This window comes from Thamnophis elegans, chromosome Z (genome assembly GCF_009769535.1).
Source record: "Thamnophis elegans isolate rThaEle1 chromosome Z, rThaEle1.pri, whole genome shotgun sequence".
Lineage (NCBI taxonomy): Eukaryota > Metazoa > Chordata > Lepidosauria > Squamata > Colubridae > Thamnophis > Thamnophis elegans.
This window is the reverse complement of record NC_045558.1, coordinates 32,178,118-32,201,278: the sequence shown is the minus strand read 5'-3', so window position 1 is coordinate 32,201,278 and position 23,161 is coordinate 32,178,118. Positions and strand designations below refer to the sequence as shown.

Sequence of the window (23,161 nt, the reverse complement as noted above, 5' to 3'; positions counted from 1 at the left end):
AAGCTGGCTAATTAAGGACCGCGAAAAAGAATTTAATTTCAGTTTGGTTCCTCCAATAGCATCAGCAAGATAAATAGGCTATAATGATTAAGATGAAACTTCCAAATAAAGTTAAAGTGTGGTTTACCAGTAGCCTTGTAATCTTTCAATTTAACAAAATCATTTCAGAAAAATTGTATCTCAAGAGAACATTAACTATTAACTGTTTGTTCTAAACACAATTTCTATCCTATTTACACGTTGCTCTAAGAAAGGCATTCAGCCTTGAAGTCTACTGTACAGATTTCCTCTTTAGTCTTAAAAGCAGCTAAATAGTTTTTAGAACATACAGGTAGTTCTTGACTTACAACAGTTCATTTAGTGACTCTACACAGTTACAACGGCATGGGAAAAAAGTGACATGACCGTTTTTTATACTTACAACCATTGCAGTATCTTTATGGTCATGGGATCAAAATTAAAATGCTTGGAAACTGGTTCATATTTATCACAGCTGCAGAGTCTTGAGATTATGTGATCAGCTTTTGTGTTCTTCTGAGCAAAGTCAATGGGGAAGCCAGATGCACTTAGCAACCTTGTCACTAGTTTAACAAATGCAGTGATTCACTTAATAACTGTGGTAAAATGGCACAAAACTCACTTGACAAATGTTTCACTTCTGCTTTCCCAGCTGAGATTCTGTAGAACATAGGAAGCAGAACTATTAAGTAGCATCAACTCATTTCTAGCTGCTTGACTAGTCACTTGACTGTGGCTGGATTAACATCCCTGGAAACTGTCAATCCACAACGGTATTGTATATGAGAGAGAGGGGGAAAGGGAGGAAGAGAGAGAGAAAGAGAGAGGGTATCCTGATTGTTCCCAATTCTGTATTGCACACTGGGAAAATCAGAATCCTCCTAGACTAGCAGTCAATTCATTTCTTGACCTTTTCCCACACATCTATGCAACTTCTGTAACCGGGCCAACCAAAAATAAGAGCCACACTGATAGAAAGGTGGGCCAGTTCATTCCAAAAATCTAATAGTCCTCCTCCTTTCCTCCCTCATCACAGTATTTTTTTCCTCAACAAAAAAGATATCAGGGTTGTTTTTTTAAATAAACCTCTTATGCACAGTTCCTACCAGACATATTAGAAGGGAGATGCCACACAGGATCATGGATCATGAATCAGAAACAGTGACAGCTCTTCTGTCCTGCCCCAAGTTAAAAGCCATCCTGAATTGCTTTGAGACAAGTTGGACACTTTATTTTTGCCACTACTGATTTTATACAATGCTAGAGCAGAGTACAACCCTGTGATTTACATCTCGGTTTCTGCATAGACTTTTTTTCTTTATAAATTTGTGACAAGGACCCAGTTGACAAAAAAATTATACATGGATAGTTTTCACTTCCTATTGACAATAATAGGCCCGATCCTTTTCAATCTTACAGCACTGCAATGTCGGAGGGAAAAGTTTCCATGTCACGTTTTTTATTCTGGCTGTAGAAAGTGGTTTGATTAGTCTGAGGCCCGAGAAGATATTTTGCTGCTAACTCAGTTACAGGCAAATGTATACCATTATATATACTACCTATTCTGTCTTTGATCCTGTGGTGGTATCAAAACTCCTTCATTATTTTTCTTTATATAGAGCTTGAAAAAGTCAGTATTTTTCCAGGCAGCTCCCAGTGCTGGAAACAAAGTGGGAGGTAATCTAGAAGAAAAAGGCCACCAAAGGAACCCAGAGCCTAACAAGCGCACCACTGTGCTTAACTCTCAGGGAGCCCAGCCTCCGTGCTAACAATGGATGAAACCACTGGTAAGGAGGCTGAAGCCAGAAAACTGCATGCAGATGATTTTAATCAGCTCTATGTATACACTGGTGTGCATAACTGAAGGGGTGGAATACCACAGGCAGACTGAAGATTGCCTCCATCCACTGCATAGCAGGTATCAGAGGAATTGTGTAGACCGCCCTTTCTCTAAATTTAATTTGCAAGGGTTTGTCTCAATTAACTTCTGCTGTGAACTCTGTTTCTGTATTGTTCCAATGGACATGGCAGCAGTGCAATAAGTTATGAATTACCGCTAGATGAGACTCAAAACTGGACCAAACTTCATGACTAGCATGAAGGCATTACTGAAACTCCCATACCTTACACTGAAAAATTTAGATCTGCCTTCTCCATCCTGCTTTCTAGAAACATCATACTGACTAAATTCTTGAGAAAGTGCCCTAACAAATGACCCTATGATCTTGGTTCCTAATCTGAATCTGGTATGGCTGAAATTAAACAGCCTTTCTCCCTTTAAGTTTACTTTAAAACCAAAGTTTTTAAAAATCAAGCCAACATCCTCTCTACAATGCAGTATACCATGCTCGATAATTCTACCTCCATTAGCAACACTTTATGCTATGTGGGCTAGAGTGGCAGCCTAATCAATAAAGCGTGTGCTATAGCTCTGAACTAAACGCCTGCCCTGAAATCATTATTACTTTGGATCACAGTTATCTAAATTTTCATTTGTTAGTTCTCTCTGGAAATTCTGCCATTAAGCTTTTGCTTCAACTCAGCTAACATAAACTGTTTCAACATATGTTCTTAAATATGCCATCTGCCAATGCCATCTGGCTACTACCCGGGGGAGGGCCTTCTCTGTTGCAGCTCCGGCCCTCTGGAATGAACTCCCCGCGGAGATTCGGACCATCACCCCTCTCCAGGCCTTCTGGAAAGCCGTCAAAACCTGGCTGTGCCGGCAGGCTTGGGGTTGATGAGTTCCCCTCCCCTCTTGACTTGTATGGCTGTATGACTCTTATGTATTTTAATTATATGTATTGTGTTTGTATCCCCTTTCCCCTTTTGAGTTGTTCGCCGCCCTGAGTCCCTCCCGGAGAAGGGCGGCATACAAATAAATTAAATCTGAATCTGAATCTGAATCTGAATATGTTGTAACATATAACAATTTTAATATGAAAAGCAAAAAGTACCAACAGCGAATCAATGACAAGCTTATAAGTAGGTTTAATGAAAGTGGTAGCAAAAATAGCAATAATGTATTTCAAATGTTAATTCAGTTTACCTATGCTTTTTTTTCCAGGGCCTGTTCCATCATGGGAAATAGGCTCATTTTTTTATTCTTTTCTTTTATTTCCATTCTATTTTTTAGTTTATTAAAAAAAAAGTTAAAATACATAACTCCCCAAAAAGAACAAAAAACAAGAAAAACACAAAACAGTCGAAAAATTTAAAAAGTGCATCAAAAGGAAAAGAAAAAAAATCCAACATAAAAACACGTTATCTCCTAGTTGAATACTGATTAACATATTACTACAATATTAGGTAAACAGTCCCCCCCCCCAAAAAAAAATTTAACTAGTAAATCTATTTACAAATTATCAGCCCGTCTTTTATATACTATATTAGTGACAAAATAGTTAACAAGTAACAACAAGAATAACAATGTAATAATAAATAATAAGAAGTCAAACTCTCTGTTAACAAATTGTTACACATGCATACAAACTGTAACCCACTACTAAAAAGTTTGCCACATAATCTTATATCCCAAATTGTCTCAAAAGTTAAAAGTTAATTAATTCTGGATCAAATATCCACAATTGTTTCTTAATCATATCTTATAAATTGTCTAATTAAATATAACATATACAGTCTTCATAGTAACAAAGGTCAAAAAGAATTAATTTCTAACTAGGTGTAAATAAAGCCATTCTTTAATTTCTCTCTGTCTTCATAGCGGGGGGGGGGGGAGGGAATTGTCACTTCTCCATTCAGTCAGGCTCCTAGCATTGTAACAAGTAATAGAAATTACTTCTATTTGAACTTTGTTGGGAAGATAGACTTACTATTAAGGCTGTATATGTTATATTTAATTAGATAATTAAACATGCAGGCTTGAATGTATAGGATCATCTCAATTCTCCAACATGAGAATATTTCTTTGGCCTGCAACTTTCAGATCAGAGTCCTTTTCTGAATCTTTATCCATAACTGCTTCTGCATATTTTCCATGACTATTATCAACTCTTCAAACTTAAAAAAACCAAACATTTCATTAAAAGCTAAGAAAAACTAAGAAAAAACTGTTGGGTAGTATTATTTCCAAAGAATATTCCATTGTAAATAATCTCTCCTGGTCAGGGAATTCATATTATAGGACTTCCAGTTCCCTTATGCTGCCCAGGACCTCATACACACAAAACACTAAGAAAAAGCAGAAACCTACACAGAGGTGCAACATAACTCTTTTAGGTAGAACAAAACATAAATGCTTCCAGTGATCCCTAATAATAAAGGAGATGGAAAGAATTCCAGGATCCGTGTTCTCCATACTTCCTTTAACTATTTTTATGACTGTTAATGCTGCCATAGACATTCTGAAAAGACAATTAGAGAGGATGGTACTTAACATAATGTCTATGGGGGGAGGGCAGAGTTTTAAAGGATAGAAGCTTGGCCGTGCATGAAAGATAGCCCTGCTACCTATCCTAATCCAGATGGCTGGCTATGTTTCTCCACGGTTTGAGGAAAAAAATTATTTTGCATAATTAAACTAATCCACTGAAGAACATTTTATGAAGACGAACTTATTTAAGATGATTATTCATAGGCTTAAAATCAGAAGTTATGTGAAAAAAGTCATACCATGCCATTGCAAAACAGGTTCTACCTCTTTTGTACATCACTACCATGTTTTCCCCAAAATAAGACAGGGTTTTATTTTCTTTTGACCCCCAAAATAAGCGCTTGGCCTTATTTTCGAGGAGGTATTATTATTTTTGAGGTACAGGAGGTGGCAAGCGTGGCCACCTCATGGCTGCTGTTGTTGCATTTTGGGAAAGGGCTTATTTTCAGGGGAGGGCTTATTTTAACCCATGCGTGCAAAAGCCTGATTTGTCTTAATATCTGAGAGGTCTTATTTTTGGGGAAACAGAGTACAAAAATATAGCTTGCAATGGGATAATGCCATCTTTCTGATCTTTTGCCCCTGCCAGATGATTGCTCTGATTAAAATAATTTAATTTTAGGCTGTCCAAAAACCAGATCAATATCATTACATACGATGAATACACTAAGACTAATAGACCTGATATAAAGGCCAGAACAAATACTTATTATCAGGCAGAAAGAATCAGGACCATACATAAGTTGCAGGTAAGAAGATTTTTTGTTTAAGTTTATATACAAGAAACTGGTAACTATTATTTGATACTAAGCTGGCACTAAATAAGGATCAATGGAATTCAAAAGGGGTTGGGTTGGACTTAAGACCATTTGTGAGAAAATAATGACTCTAGGCTGATAACTCATTTAACTCTGCCTCCCCTTCTGCATCATTTTCTTATTTTTATGTTAGTTTATTTTCAAAATTGACTGAATACTGACAGTCAGTTTGATCATTGGTTAGGGCACCAGGCTAGAAACCAGTGTGAGTTCGAGTCCCACCTTGAGCACAAAGCAAGTTGGGTAACAGTCACTTTCTCTCAGCTCTAGGAAGAAGCTAAAGATAAACCACTTCTGAAATTTTGCCAAAAAAGCTACAGAGTTTTGTCCAAGTATTTCTCATATGTCAACACTGATGTGAAAGAATCAAAATGAACAAACAACAAATAAATAAATTCCAAAACATCTGAAGAATCTTTTAAGACTGGGTTTGACTCACTAAAATAAAGCTGCAGTTTTAATTTCCCTTTTCAATTACCATGCTTTGTTGGTCCTGTATTACTATTAAACAAAGTTTTGTACTGCATTAAAACCATGTTTTGTTTGAAGTAGGTATCTGTGGCTATGTGTTTCACCAATGCAAAAGTTTATTTCCAATTTCCCAAATTCCAGCAGTCATGTAAGACTTGTTTTTAAAATGCCATCAAACCTGGCTATTAGAGTTATGTGCAATCTGCAAAGTCTGCAAATACCTTAAAATTGTACATCAGGCACGATGCTCCTACATTTTCAAGGAACACATTAATAACCTGATTTGTACTTTAACATTCTGTAATTTTAAGATAATCTCTCCCTTATCATAACAAACCTCCATCTTTCTTACAACTTCACCAATCATTAAAAAAGTTTTTAACACTGTAATTAAGTGATCTGTCATGACCAAGGTTGCTATTGAAAGCAACAGTTTAAACCACAGAAGAACATAAAGATGATTAATTATACAAACTAATTCTTGTTTCAGAAGACATTTCTCCGGAAAACATATGCTGATGCCAATCAGAAAGAGCATGTCTGTTAGCTTGAATTGTGAAAATAATTATTCCACTACATTAATGCAGTACAGTCTTACTCCAAATTTGGTGCTGATCATTTTTTTTTTCATTTAGCTCCCCGTACTACAAATAGCTGTAATTATTTCTTAGTCGATCTGCTTTATTTTTTGCAAAAAAAAAAAAAAAAACACCCCGAAGTAACTATGATTTACTTTTGCTTCTGGATAATTAGCATTTTAAGTGTTTGTCTTATAGTCTCTCATTAGGATGCTCTACAATGTTATGAAATTGTATTATCTAAAATATGCCTTTTAGCAGCATTGTGCAGCATAAATGTATATATAATGCAATATTATAAAATATTTGTAATGCAATATTATAAAATTCTATGGAGTTAATTATCAATAGAGAATTTCCACCCAATTCCATTTTTGGAGAATATTTATTTTTGGGACTTTAGATTCATGCATTTGTGTAGTAAAGTTTTCTTAAGTTTCCCTAAAAAATTGGAATTTGGGAATAAGTTGGATAGATTTTTAAGCACATCAGACAAAAAACAACTGAGATACCTTTCTTAGTTCTATTAAATTTGTGTAGCAGAAATTGGTATTAATAGAATGTGTTAGAGGATTTTTCTTCTGCCATCAAAATTTTTACAATACAATTGAACTTGATATTTCTGGGACTCACCAGAGCCCAACCAGCTTTTAATACAAAGCTTCATCATAAAGACCACTTATTTAGTCACAGTATTAGGCAATGCTTTTTTATGTATACACTCACAGACACTTCAAGACAAAGAAGCATTTGCCTTTGAAGGCAAATCTTAAATATAGAATCTTAAAAAGACAAAGATATTTCATTTTACTTATGTATGCTGAGTTAAATGTAGAAAAATAAAATAAATAAGCTTAGCTATTTAAACTGAAAAATAATTGATATTAACAAAGAATGATTGAACTCTGCAAACCAGTAATCTACATGCTGATTCAGTTTTCTATCCAGGATCAACATAAAGCTTCTGACTGATCTTTTTAGGATTTTTCAAATTTTCCAAGAAGCTGTCTTCTTGAAAGCAGAATTCTCTTGCTAGAGATAGGGACAAAGACACTAATAGACTTAAGTTGCCTTTTTGCTGGTAACTTCTCTTTTTATACAACATTTGATGAGGGAATACAAACCCTACAAGCTGCAATCATCCTGATCACTTATGGGAAACTAGAAGATTTCCTTAGTGAAAACTAATTTTACTAATTTCAACAAGACTAATTGTTATTAGTATTGGTTTTATCATTACCATTTTTACTCCCAAATGCCTAGCAGCTAATTGAAGGCAATGTGTGTCATATTCTTTACTTCTGCTAATCTTGAAATGCTAAGAAGAAATAAAAAAAAAACACCATCCCCTCTCAATGTCTGTGGAGATTCTCAGTCATCCTAGTCATGGTTACTTTTTCAAGAGGCAACTGGACTTTCTGGTTTTTCTTTGAAGAAGTTTCGCTTCTCATGCAAGAAGTTCCTGGTTGAGAATGAAATATCTTCAAAGGAGACTCAGGAAGTCTAACTGCCTCTCGAAAAAGCACCTTTGGGACATTCCCTCTAAAGTTGCTGAAGATTAAACAGCAACAAGATCCCTACATACACACACAATAAGCAAAAACAAGGTTAAAAAAATACTTCAACACTTTGAATTTTGCAAATACCATTTGGAAAGAGAAGGAGAAACCTGTCAAGAATTCACCTGTTCCAGTGAAGTTCCAAAGACAAAAGCAATTCCAGCATTTCCCTTACAGGATTCTATCTTCCTTGGTTCTCTAACAGCCTGGCATTTGCAAAAGTTGCAAGAGGTTCAGCACAGGTCACCATGCATACCCCAAAACCTCTTCCAATACTACCAACTAGTACAAAGTTGGGAAGAGACTCATATAGATGCACAGCACTCAGAAAATGTTCACAAGGTAATAGGTGTATGCAACAAAACAGAAGTGTTTTAGCTAAATTATTGGAAAAGGACAATAAATATCTTACAGTAAGGGTTTTGCGCCTACTGCAGAAAGTATAGAAGAATTTTCACAGGGGATGCTGTACAAAGAGTACAATTACACTTCTATATAATCACTGATTTTGCTTTCAAATGCACAGTAATCTTTCCACAATTCTCAAATACCCTCATTATTGTTGATCCAGAATTTCATAAAAATACCAGGACTTCGCCACCCCAGCTCCATTTCCATCTTGTTTCTTTATTATTGTGAGGAAAAATCGAACTGGCTATTGCTTAGGGAACATGAATGATGTGCATCTTAAAAAATGGTCAAAATTGATGGAGAAGCTTTGTGAAGTGCCATGATTCTGGAGGGGAGGGAATAGAAGGAACTAAGACAAGATATGAGTTCCCACTGGAGATCTGCCACATAAACATAGTTGTAGAGGAAATATAAGCAATCCTCAACTGACAGGCTTTTGTCACCACTGACATAACTGAAAAAAGTGACTTTACAACTAGCCTTTGCAATTACAACATTTGCAGCATCAAAATGTGATGAAAATATGGGCACTTGGCAACTGGCATGTCTTTATGCTTAATAACTGTGTTGATTCAGTTAAAGACTGCTGCAAAAAGGATCCAAAAATCACGTATGAATCACTTAATGACCAGATCATTTCAGAATGCAAATTCTGGTCTCAATTATGGTTGTAAGTTGAGAACTACTAGTATCTGCACTGCAAAACAGATTTGCAGCATTTTCTTTGAAGAAGGAGGTGAGCTGGAAGTCAATCAACTAAGTTGCAGAAGGGAGAAAGAGAGAGGATCCCCAGAAAAACACAGTAACATGAGTTGAGGACCATTCTAGAACCAGTGGTGAGCATATTACTTGTCACCTAGGCTATAAAATCCCATTCTACAGATCAGCTAATACAAAGGATGCTGATACATGAACCAACTGAATTCTGATTTTAACTTCCACATGTCTTGTATTTTGCATTGGACTCTAACTCTGCTCCTCTAATGAAAAGAAAAATATAGAAATCAAAACCCACAACATAGATAAAACATAGATAACTCTATTTTAACGGCTTATCCAAAAGAGATGAATTCAATATCCCTAGTAGCTTGAAGTGTGAGAAGTCAAAAGAGCTGTATCTCCAACCTGTCTAGACTCCAGACAACAGGCACGAAGAGATTATACTGTCAATTCAGGTATTTCAAGTGTCTGTCAGATCACTCAGAATGAGAAAAAATTGTATGTATATATTTCAGAACACCCACACCCAAATCCAGATAATAAATAAATAAAGAAAATAAAGTCCTGCCAGTGCCGTAGCAGAAATTTGAGTGTAATGACTTCAGACAGTTTAGCAATTATGATAACGATACACCAAGATGTTTTGCAGTCATTTGCAAGCCAAAGCGGCTCCCACGAAAGCACGCAAAAGCCAAAAATATGAGTCATGCTCAAGCAATTTTGCTATGGGCCATAAAATCACTTTGTGTAAGTTAAAGCTAAATCTGTATATATTCTATAATATTTCCCTACTGTGGAGAGGCGGAGATATCAGTATACTATCACAGATAATGACAAAAAACAAATTCTGTCTATAAAAGCTGATTGCTGCACAAGTCACCCTTAACTGTTCCAGGAACAGTAATGCAGATGGTATACTTTATGCTGCATTCAACAACAAAGAGACACGGTCCATCAAGCACACACTACACTGACTTCAATTTTAGCCTATTGTAGGGAAGAATTCAGAACTGCGCTGCCACATGGTTTATTCCATTTGCTAATTTCTATTATACTTACTGTTCACTCTACAGCTTACTGCTTTTTTATGACCAATTTCAGATTTTATTTCACCCTTACCTAGCATGCACATTTAAGCACAGCATTATGGCCCATTTTATTTATTATTAGTAAGAAAGATAATAAAATGAAAGATACCCCAAAAGGTTTATGTAATACCACGGCTCATATATGGCTAAGAAACCATTTCTGCAAATCTGTTTCCTACAATGTAGAGAAAGCATTTTTTCCCACTTCAATATCCATATGGACTCTGGCGATAACTGTGGTGACTTACTATATGAACACCTATAGATTACATACAATGAAGTGCTGGAATGGCTAAAAAAGCATCTATTTTGGTGAACCTTTGGATTAGAACACCAACATTTCTGACTTTTCTACATTACTCTTTGAGCAATCTCATTATATAATTAGAATTATATGAGTATGAGCAAAGAAAACTTAAAACAGTATTATCTCTCCATTCAACAATTATTTAAGTGATTACATTAAAAAAAAGACAGACCTAATAATTTTGATATAGTGTCATAGCTATTTAATATTTCAGAATTTTTTTTCACGTTAACTTTTGGTGATTTGAGATTAAGTTAGTAAAAGTGTGAAAGTTTTATCTTATTATGAACAATATGGAAGACTGTTTAGAGGGGATTTTTCAGACAGCATGTGAAAGAAAAATAAAATAAAATTTCTCTCCATTTTGCAGTCTAGAGGCCACTGAATGGATCTCCTTATTTCAGTTATTAGAGAACAAAGTTTCTACTGACTACATTATTAATCCAACCAAATTAAGTTCTGAATGTATTGCCCATAGAAAGAGGATAAGGGGCATTGTTTCAATAATTTTCTAAGCATATTTAGAAATAGTTGCAACTATTCAAATAAAAATAATAATTTCCCCATGATAATAGACAATTAATTGGTTTATCTTTTTACCTACTTTTGTCAGCTGTTCAGATGTTAATGGTTACCTTCTAATGATTCATACTATATTTATAAATGCAATCAATCAATAAATTCTTTATCTTTGCTTAACTTTGGATATATAACCAATAGTAATTCTGGCCTGGAAGGTCTGGAGTTATACCTTAAGATATTGAGATTAGCTGTGGAAGCCAAATATTTTGACACAGCTAGACTAGTTGGGAAAGCCAAATGTAAGCCAAAATTATCTTCTGCAAAATAGTACACAAGGATACTGTGTCCCAAATGCTTATAGAACATGTAGAATCCATTATTTCTAGAAGCTTGCAAAAAGAAAGACTAAAATTAAGCAGTAAGTCTTTCCAAGAAGCTGATTACCCTGGCTGTAATTTATTTTATAGAATTAAAAGGAAGCACTTTTTTCAGTGCACTATCTTTTGAGCTTGGTGTAAAACGTAGAAGTTCAGCTGGGGAAAGAACCTATTTTAAAATATTAATGAACTATTTTTATTGCGTAATTCTGAATGAATGAAATCAAGGTGTTACATACATTCTAAAATGAAATCAATGGCAAGAAATAGGAATCAAGTTAACAGCATCAATAATTAACTATGAACATATTAGCATCCATTTTAAATGTGCCAGGTATTTCTATTGAAATTATCTTAGTAACTGTAGCATACAGGAACATTCCAAGTACTTGTATACTGCAAACTGAAGTTCCTCTGGTTTCACAAAAGGACTTATTTCACATTGCATCAGATAATTATGCCTCTGAAATGATACACTAATTTAACTCCAATATTAGGATCTAGGTCAAGCCTCTTTTAACTCAAACTCAACTCCTGATAATTACATGAGCACCTCCACGTAACCTGCTTGGCAGTAGGGTTTGCTATTGCCTTCTTCGTAGTTGTTTATCTTTTTTCACTTCACATTCTAGCCCTTTGCCATTCCTTGGTGGCCTCTTATCTCATAAGTGCTTGCAGGGCGTCATGAAAATAAGGCAACAAAATTTTAGGTTGCAAGTATAAAAGGATTATGTTTCTGATCTTGTATCATCATGGGCATTATTACCTTTCAATCATTATGGCTTCCTGCATAAAAAAAATTCTATTCAAATATTAAGTAGGCTCTTTTTAGCTTCCCAGACTAGCAGAGCTGACTGCATGAACATTCTTTGAAAACCTCTTACAAAACATCCAAATATTTTAAAAGACGATTAAGTACCTCTCCAACATCATAAATCCAGATCCGTCCTTCAGAGTCGCCAACTGCTACTTCTTTCCCAGCCTGACTCCAACGGACACGGTTGAGGGCAGCAGCTCCTTCAATGGTCACACTAGCTGTTGGAACCTATTGAAGATATTATTCTAATATGGATGAGGACATTTATAAAACAAGTTTGTAGGAAGGAATTCATTGTCTTTTACATGAAGAATATGAAAAGGAAAGGAATAGCGGAGGAAAACCAAACTTTTAAAGGCTTATGGACAATACATAAAGACCAAGGGACACAAATGTTGAAGTTGGGTTTTTTTTTAATCCAAGCTTGAAACATGCTAAAACCAGCCCTGCTTTTTTCCCCTGTGTGGCCTAATAGAAGATCAAAAGATGACTAGCAAAGACTAATGAGCTTACATGTGGTACCAAGCTTAAATTGAAAACTGAGAGATCCTATCCTTGTAGGTTTTATATAAACATTTTACTGACCTCAAGCAATTAGTTTAGAGGACACAGGATGAGGTCAGAAATAAACAAACAAACAAAAAAGAGGACTAAAAATGGGGCATTAATAACTTTCATGTTATTTTTTTTACTTTTAATAGGAGCTATGAACCTAGAATCTTCATATAATATGAAATCTGAGGACTGATGTTGAATCAACTGAGGTTTCTGAATTTAAATCAGTTGAGATGAAATTCATGTACCAGGTGGAATACCATCTGAATCGTCATGTACACATAATTTCCACTGCTTTATGAAATCAAACTATTCAGTAACAAGCAAACAAATAAGTAAATATCATAGAAATGTATTCAAATTTTAGCTCATAGGTTCGTTAGTAAGATAATTTTGAGCAAGATCTACTCAATTTCTTACCAGCCAATAGTCATTGGCAGGATTCTACAACCCTCAACCTAATAGCAAACATTAAGATAAAGGAAAGGATTGTAAACTGGACACAATCAACTTTGATGTTCTCTTTTATAGGATGGAAGCTTTGTGTTTCTTCCTGAAACTTTGCCTTGCTTATCAGAAATAAGGTCAGCCTGCTTCAATTGGCAGATTTACACCTCACCCCACCCGCTCAAAAAAAGAATTTATGAAGTATCAACTTTACTGGTGAGATTATTTTCAACCAAATTTGTACAAATAAAAAAAAAAACTTCTTAATATTTTCAACAGAAAATATGACTCCTTGCTTAAAAAATAAGTCAAAGCATTTTAATTTTTTCAGGTGTCAATGCTTGCTAAATATTTGACAAATAACACTTCTACAACTAAGAAACAATTTTTATTGGTATAAATTTGCATTTAAAATCACACAAATATAACTAGAGTATATATGAAGACCATCTCATGAAGTTTCTTTGATAAGTGAATTAAGAGGTTACAAAAATACTTTTTCAGAAGTCCCCAACCAGAGTTGGAATATTATCTTTAGGATCAACACTGTCTTCTCCAAAACATCTCATTAAAACTTTTTAATTTTCCAAGGCTTTTCTATTTGTTGTGTTTAATGTCACATGTATTAATTGCTTGTGCACTGCTAAAATGCAGGCTGGGGAATTCTGGGGAGTTGGGCCATATATCTTAAAGATGCCAAGTTTCTTTCCCTTCCCTTCCCTCATTTATATTTATATACATACATATATACATACATGCATGCATGCATGCATGCATGCATGCATGCATGTATGCATGCCTGAAACAATTTCAAGATAATTGTAATTGTATGGAATAATTGTATGAAGTTGCCAAATACAGCCTTCACTGATTCTGTTGAATTGTTTTATGCTACAATGCAGACATTTCGGTTCTTTGGTCCTGCTGACTACGAATTCTATTATCGGTAGTGCCAACACATCTGGAAAGCACCAGATTCAGAAAATTGTTATAAATTATGCTGTATTACACTTATAGCCATCTAAGATTTGTCACAAACGTTTTAAGGTTGTGAGTCTTGTTCCCTTTCCAAGAGGCGATGGTTCATTTTATCAAGCTTAATATACCTGAACTATAATGTTCATGTTTTGGTGTCAACTTTTAGTCTTTGCATTGTTTTGATAGTCTTACTAATTTGTATTTCTGACTGCTCTTGCTATCAAAACAATATCTTCTTCATCATTATCTATTTTGAATATTTAAGGGAAAAGCAGAATAGAAATGTTGAAACTAAATTAATTAAACTATGAACTTGGAAAATTGCTATGTTATTGTCCCAAGAGTTCGACATTGCAGCTTCTTCCAAGCATTACAGCAAGAAACCTTTCCAAGACCTTTTCGTAAATACCACAAATATTTAAGGCCCATTTTATACCAACTATGTATACATATATAATCTGTTCCTAATTAGCTTTGCCATTATTTACTTGAATTTCTCAAAGCAACTTCTAGGAACAAAGGTCCTATGACCTGTCATTTCAAGTTGTGCTATGGCTCAGTAGATTCACTGTACTCAACTGAGAATCCATATTGCATATCTTTGTTACAATAAAAACACACAATGTGGCATCTTACAAGTTATATATTGCCAACACTCTTGTCTGTAACTGAGTTGCATCAAAATATTTAGTTTAAGCTGATTAATAACTTCATCCCAAACTTGTGGAAAAACAAGTTCAATTTAAATCACTGGGAACTGAAGTGGAAGACTAGTGTTAAGATTTTCGAAATTCCCAATGATTTAAACTGGAAATTTGAAAATTGTTAACATCAGTTCTATAGAAATGTCTGCTTTTTTACCACAAAATTATAATGTTAACCAACTTACCTCCCAATAATTTTGCCTGTTTATTAAACAGATTATCTATTAAAGCTGTGGTGTTGCAACCATGTTATTAGTCTAAGATAAATCTATGTAACAAATCACCTTTTTCTGTGATAGACATGTAGAACTAAAATCCAAATTATTAAACTAAGGGTTTGATTCAAACTAGGGCTTTTTAAATTTTATTGGGAGTTATCTAAGTTTAGGACTGGCTTTGCTTTATCTCTTAAAATGGTGCCCAATGTACTTAACACTGCCTGGATTGTGGCCCAATACTTCTCAGGGAATAAAACCATTGTTTTGTACAGTTTTAAATTGCCAGGCAAAGGATCAAAAAGAAAATCGCTTTCAGTTGTTAAAGCATTTTCTCCTTGGTTGCTACTGTGGGTCTCTGATTAGTTTTTACTGGCAACATGCTTGTGTTGAATTTATTCCTGCTGATGTCCTAACGGGGAGGGAGAAAATGGGGGGGGGGATCCTGACATTTCTTCATGCAACATACACTAGCAGTCCAAATTAAACAAATGAGAGTAAAGTAAATCCTATCGCTATATTCTTGTTCAATTTCACAAGCTCTTTTCCCCTGATCAAAGAAAAATTTCAACATTCTACGTAAAGAAGACTAGCTGTGTCAATTAAAATGGGGACACATTTCTTCCCATTCATTTTAAAAGCAACAAGATTTGCTCTTAAGAAATTTTAGAATATTGATAGTCAAATCTCTTAACAATAACATCTGTAAAGATGTGTTCCCTCTTCCCAATTGTCCCCTTACCTCAAAGTAAAAACTGAAAGGGAAAAAATCCTCCCAATTCAGCTACTTTATAATTAAGCTGCCTCTGAAATTTCCTGCTAAGAGCACTTCAAAAGATCTACAGTCTCCACTTGACAAGCCAGTTTTCAGCATTTGTCCTTCCTTACCTGTCTTATATGATATACAGCCAAATCGGTAAAAATGTGTATTTTCTTTCTACTATGAAATACATTATAGTGATATGAAAGGAAGACTAAATAAAAAGTGGAGAAAAAGAAAATCAATAACATATTGCTTTTGCTATGTTGGCTGACTTAATTCTGTGCTATATCTCCACTTATACATAAAATCTTTCTCATCTGCCCACTTCACGTACCATCCAATTTATTAAAATTTGTCTTGCCTTAACAGTTCCTGCCTCACGCATGAATCGTACCAATGCATACTCTGCATTGATTTTCTATTCTTGCTAATACAGCTATTCTTCTGTAGCTACAAAAATGAACTATGTTATCATTATTACTTACTTTCATATAGCTGGTTTATAGGCCTATTGCTTTATTCTGTATTACCTTATTGTTATCTTACAATTCTGTCAGAATTTCAGCTACAGAACACTTCAAAAATGCACTGATGTTAGTTCGTATGAGGTAATAGTTATCAGTACTCAAGTTCAAACCTTGGTTGTAGCATTGTTTCTGAATGGCAAGATTGTTCTTGAAAAAAAAATGAAGTAAAAGATTCAAGAGACCATTTCTGTAAAAATAAAGAATACGTACTCTTATTTCACAATGGGGAAAGAGGAAAAAAACTGCACATCTTTTGAATTCAGAATAAAATAACATGAGACAAAATAATAAAGGACAGCAAAAACAACCACAGCAAAAATATTGATTTTCATGAACCAAATGTATCTTCTCAAATTCTCCCTTTTTATTATCTCCCATTTCAGCTCTTTCATGCTAAATACGCATCAATCTTTTCTCTATCTGTTTCCTCTTTTTATATTTCTGGCTGCTACTGGAATGGAAATCTTTGCTATTACATTTCAAAAATTTAATTGCAAGAAAAGGCTTGCAAAGGAAAAAGTGTATGTGCTTCGAAAGAGAAAATATATACTAATAAAAGGGTGAAATATCTCAAAATATTTATTCAGAACATGTATAACCCACATCTCGGTTTAAAAACAGAAGACTCTCACAGCAGAACATAAATAGGAACTAAATAATAGTGGCAACTTGAAGTATAAGAATGATATTAATTTGACTTAAACTACAATATACTTTACAGAAGCACTTGTTTGCTAAACATGAATTCAGAATATCTCAAGAATATTTCATTTATTAATTTTACTTTTGCAATAAAGCAAGGTTTTATTGTGGTAAGCCTTGTCACAATAAATGTAAAATGATAATATATCTGCCTTTATCAGGCTATGTACATGCCTGATAGTTATGTACATAGTTTCCTGAGAAATCACCTCCAAATAGCAAATGAACTTTACAAAAGTGAGGCTTTCTCCTGGTTTACTTTTCAGAACAAAACTATTAAGTAATAAATATCCTAGCTTAGTTCATATCTTTAAATGTAATATTGTGAAAGAGAAGTTCAGAATAGACAGAAAACCCTTAAGAGTCTGCAAGCAAAGAATTTTTTTCCCATGCATTCTTTTCCTCAAGAAAAATCTGAGAAAAAGTGGTTCTTTCAAGTCTAACTTGTCTTAACTAACGACTGGTATTCCACCTGGGTCTGCTAGTTGGTTTTCTATAAAAGAACACTAGAAAAATATAACTCATTTATTATAATAAGTGAACATCCTTCTGCTGCATGTGTAAATCAGACCTAATGCAGGACGCTACCCAGGATTTGCACAGAAATTGTAATCTGAAGTAATATTATACTTAATATTAGGTATGTTCACTGCCTTGAGTTATATCTAAATAATGAAGGATAAAAATCTAATCTTAAAATGCTTCATGTTTTTAAAATAGATAATTTAAAAAATATATTTTTAAAAATAGTTGAGGAAAAAAACACTATAAATCCATTTACTATAAAAGATACAATATTTTATTGAAATTCTCGGCTTATTTTCTCTATTAATCACTATAAATCTACATTTCTTCAGAAGCAATTTTTCCTCTGCTTGTGTATATTAATATTAAAATGATGTAATTCACATCATTTTATCACTCTACTCCTGGCTTTAGCGCTTCCATGTATTTTTATTTTCCCCATATTACTATGAAGCTTAGAGGAAGTTCACACATTGCACTAAATCAAAGTTTATCATAGTTTATTGAATGGAAAAAAGTGGCTGGATTCATGTAATACGCTATGCGATAAACTATAATTTGCAAATCACAATAGCTAGGTTCATAAAGCCACAGTAAAATTATCCAGAATCAGGATTGCTACTTAATACTGCAGTACAAAATACTACTAGAAAAGTAGTAATAGCCAAAATTCAAACAGAGCTGCACATACAAGCATCCATATCCAGAAAGATGCCCCACTGAATTCAGCGGGCTAAATACTGACCAAATAATTCAATAGAACCAGACAGTGCTTATACTTAAAATGATAGCTAATATAAATTCCAGAGAATTTAACAAAATTTGATCTCTGCCAAATTATCTTTAAACCCAACTTTCTACAGGTTTAGCAAGCTTTCAGGCCTACTCAATTTAATGAACATGTTAACCAAGTGAGGAAAGGACTGAAACCATGCAACCTTTGCTCAAATTCTTTTGTTATGAAAAGAACATAATTGTGGAGATTTTTTTCAGGACATTGTTTTTTACAATGTAATGTTATACACGGTCACTCAGAAATACATATCCCAGAATGCAGTCTTGGATTGAATTCATCCACTGAACAAAACAATAGTTTTGCCTAATCAGTGTATACAACTCAAATGAGCTATCTTCAAATACACAGACTTGAGATTTCCAGCATTCCCAGTGAAGAATGCCAAGTGGAGAGAATTGTAAAAGATGCTCTACCAATGTCCAGGTTAAGCAAATCCGGTTTCCTGAATAATTACACCTGGCTGGGTTATCACCATGTTAAGCTATGGGTTGCAAACCAAAATGGCTGAGTTATTATTGTAGCACAATATTAAGCTAAAAAAAAGCAAGCTGTTATGTCTTAATATATTGAATCAGACACTTGAATTATGCATGCAAATAACTTGTTAACAAGTTTCTTTTTAATCCATGATCCTATATAAACTTGTGCAGTAAAGTAGAAAAATATTAAAGGAAATTTGTCAGAATGCATTCTGCATTTAACACAACCACAAATGTCATCATGTAAAACAATTAAATTACAGTTAATCAATTTACTCTGAAGATCTCTGCTTGTGTTTCTGGATCAGAAAATGAGAACCGTGTTCTTGAGTATTTGACCATAGTTAATCCTGCTATTTACACAAGAACATAAAGCCTAGACAAAAATCTTCTTTATAACATAGAGAAGCATGGTTAAATAGGGGGTGGGGATTATTACAAAACTAGTTATTCACCTATCCCCAAAAAATCACTTTTTGCTGCCATCTATAAACAGATAAAAGTGAGGCTATAGATGCCAGTTTACACTTCCCATCATTTTCAGTATAGCCTTCCTGGCTGGGAATGAAGGGAAATGTAGCCCACCACAAACGGGAAGTTACCCTAAAGGAATCTGGCACAGTCGAGTGGGAGGAGTAGGTACTGTCGCCCATTAGACGCCAGCCCCTCTGCAGAAGAGGACAGCTGCCTTCACGTGGCGCACCGGGCCTCGTGTGGTGATAATAATCGAGTATCAGTGGCAATGTTTTTCCACAAATCAGCAAAAGCGACTGTGCAACCGGGGGGGGGGTCTTCTACACTTCTGGTAGATTTTCAGGTTTTTCGATTTGCCAGGGAGAAAGAAAAAAAAAGAATAAAGGGTGAAAGAAGTGTTTAATTTAGACACCGTGCATAGAGAGAGCAGCGAAAACGCTTCCTGCGAGGAAGACTACGGCTGGTCTTCTCCCTGAAAGCCTAAGGCGTGGGAATCTGTGGCAGCTTTGGGTAGGGACATGGAGCAGTCAAGAAGAAGGAAAAGTCCATTCCTCCCTCAAATGAATACACTGCACAAGCCACGAACAGGCTTAGTCTGAGGAGGGCAGCCCACTTCTCTTCCCCGCTTTCTTTGCAAAAGTTTTTTTAAAAGAAAGAATAGGCAATAAAGTCGCCAGCTCCCTCCTCTCCCAAGCCCCGATCCTCTCCCCGCCTCACCTCGGTGTCATTATTCAGGTTCCAGAGATCCAATCGGCCCATCCCGTCGACGCAGGCGAAGAGCGCGGGGTGCACGGGGGACCACATGACGTCGTAGACATAGTCGGCATTGTCTTCAAAGGAGTAGAGCGGCTTGTTGTGCTGCAAAAGGGGGGGGCAAAAAAGCAGAGGGGAAGGGCAGGAAGACTTCGTGGCGCTACTGCCGCCTCGGGCTGTCTGGAGAGTCTAATTAAAAACTTTGCACATTCAACCGAGTGTCATAAAACTTTCCGCAGATGAAAGGTCCGAGGACGCAGAAGGCGGGCCTGCGGCGGCGCGCTCTCGGGGAGCAGCCACCGGGGTGGGGGTGGGGGTAAGCGAACGAGAAATTATTGGGAAGGGGAACTATTTCCCAGACTTTGCATACTGTATAAATAAAGGGGTGCTGCTGTTACTTGCTACTACACCGCCGAGGAAGTAGGGGAACGCTACCCGTAGTTTATGCTATAGGATCGACTAGACGGCTACTCGGAAAATCTTTTCTCGTTCCCTCTTTCACATAAGCTCCCGCGTACACACAGAAGTCTCCGGAGAGGCTCCCGCTTTGCAAGCGAAGACGGTGACTGCCACCTAGTGCTCCTTGCGCAAAGTCGCAAATAGCGCAAACAGCTTGCGCTAAATTCCCAAGCCCAGCACAAATTTTTCCTATTCCTCGCCCCCTCCTCATCAGCTAAATTAATGCCTGAACTCGGTCCCCTAAAAGTTGTTCTCTGTACCATCGCCCTACGCTAATAGAACTGCCTAATCGAAATGCATCGCCTTAATTTCAAGCGTTTCTTTTGTTCTCCCCGTTTTTCCTTTTGAAAGAGCAATGAGTCTAGATGGGTTTACAAATCTCACACACCCCCAAACTTCGTGTTTGAGATTCTCATTTCAGAAAAGAGGTGGCGAAGTTCAGAGCGTGCAGCTGCCAAGAGTGTGGCGCTGCCGCTTGACTTTTACGAGTTTACGCATCATTTCATTTCACAATAGACAGGCGGGCAAGACAAGTTTAAAAGTACATGGGAACTGTAACATATAATTGGGTGTCATGAATAATTCATTATACTTACTTGCTTCTCCTTATTCTCATTTCTGAATAATGGCTTTGCGTAATTCCCAAACAGTTAACAGTAAAATAACATTTAAATGACAATGAAAGTTCCAGAAACTAAAGAAATTAAATATTCTTATTATCCAACACAGAAATCTAAACAACAGGACTTTTACATGTATGCAGATTAATGGGTGAATATTTGTGTATATCTGAATATGAATGCATAAATATACTTGAAAATTTGGGGAAATTTCAATATTAAAGTTATGAGGATTTAACACTTTTTTATAAGATGGAATTGATCATGAATCAAATATTCAGACATAGGACTGAACCTTTTTAAGTATGACCAGTTTTTCAATAGTTGTTTAGTGTCAGAAGTGTTTTAGGGCAGCTATGGAATACCTGTCGCCTTCCTGATGTCAGCAAGCTACAATTTACATTTCTACTATTTAAGGTGAGAAATGCAAGAAGTTGTAGTTTCACATCTCAATGACCACAATTCTCAGTATGATCTAAAAAAGTTTTAGGATGTTCTTCATTTTGGTAGACAATTAACCTTATAGGAATTGAGTTGCATAAAATATCTAGCCAGACCAGACATTTTAGGATATCTAGATATGGACACAGTGACTAAGATGGTGAGCTTGTCAATCAGAAAGGTCAGCAGTTCGGCAGTTTGAATCCCTGGTGCAGCATAATGGAGTGAGCTCCCGTTATTTGTACCAGTTTCTGCCAACCTAGCAGTTCGAAAGCACATGAAAATGCAAGTAGAAAAATAGGAGCCACCTTTGATGGGAAGGTAACAGCGTTCCATGGACTTTGGCGTTTAGTCATGCTGGCCACATGACCACGGAGACATATTTGGACAGCGCTGGCTGAGACTAGCCTTTCTCAATCTGATATTTTCCACAAATGTTAGACTAGGGTTTCCATCAACATTGGCAAGGAAGTTATGAGGTATTGTCCAAGACTTTTAGAGACTGTATCGAAAGCTGACCTCTGAAATAGTCCTTTTCTCAAAGGTTCTGCATGAAACTTACTGTGCAAATGCCTTGGCTCATACATGGCTTTTAAAAAGACCCTCCCCCCTTGTTGCTCACTTCCCATAATTTTTCCATTGCTCTTTTTCATATCTGAGAAAGAGCATTAAAACCATAAAGTAAAAGAACTGGTGGGTGGGGGGAGGATAGACTACATGGTACCTATCATTCTTAAAATAGAATAATAAAATAGAAGGAAAATAGGACTTCTTTGTTTCTTTAATGAATTTTCATTTTGCTTGCCTTTTTTATTTTCAATTCATCATGCAGCAACTCATCAGGTGATGTTTAGAATTGTCAAATGATGATGTTATAAAATCTAGATGGAAACTGAGCTCATGAAGAAGAATTTTAAAATATTGCTCAGTGTTTTCTCCCAATGTTTAAACTATGTATCTTATAGGAGAACACATTGCATTATAAACATCCATAATCTATCCACTCACTTAAGTCTTCTGTTAAATCCTGCTTCTTTTATTCAGACAATCATAGATGAATAATAACTTTTCATGTGAAGTAATAGGATTTGACATAATTCTGGTGGCTTTAGAATGAGGTTAATATGATCAGCTTCTTAAGTACTGCATGTGAAGATACAAGTTACAAAACAGGCTCTGTTTAGGTCTTTCCCCAATAGGAGAGCTGCCATGTAAATGCCAGAGTTAGCATGCTCATTCTATAAGGTTTTCTAGCAATTTTTGATAAACCCCTTATTTTGATGGCCTACCTCAAAGAATAGTATGTACACAGAAAGATGAAAATAAAAACTTGCATCTAGCGGTAAAGTTTCAGCTGCCTCCCTGGTGTATCTGCGTGGATGATCTTTCTTAATCCAGGAGGCGCCATTCGTTAAGAACTTCACTACTTAAAGGAAATCATGTGGACATGTTCACAGGTTTTAACTAGCATTTAACTGCTTAAAAGCTAAACAAAATCTATCAGATTTGTTTGTTTCATGAGACAAGTCATTTCATAGAAAGAATAATTTAAACACATTTATGAATTGTTTTTCCAGCTTGTGAATTTTTTTTACTGTACTTATCGGAGAGCCATATTGTTTTCACTTTGCCTTCATTTGGACA

At 35.6% G+C, this 23,161-nt stretch overlaps 1 protein-coding gene across 1 annotated transcript in view; it reads right to left on the bottom strand.

The window, feature by feature from the left end:
• The window catches only part of DYNC1I1 (dynein cytoplasmic 1 intermediate chain 1), a 184,136-nt gene that overhangs the window by 5,690 nt on the left and 155,285 nt on the right, over positions 1 to 23,161 (bottom strand). The window contains 2 exon segments of the mRNA XM_032236979.1: positions 12,182 to 12,307; positions 19,962 to 20,102. Coding sequence (XP_032092870.1) covers positions 12,182 to 12,307; positions 19,962 to 20,102 — 267 coding nt within the window.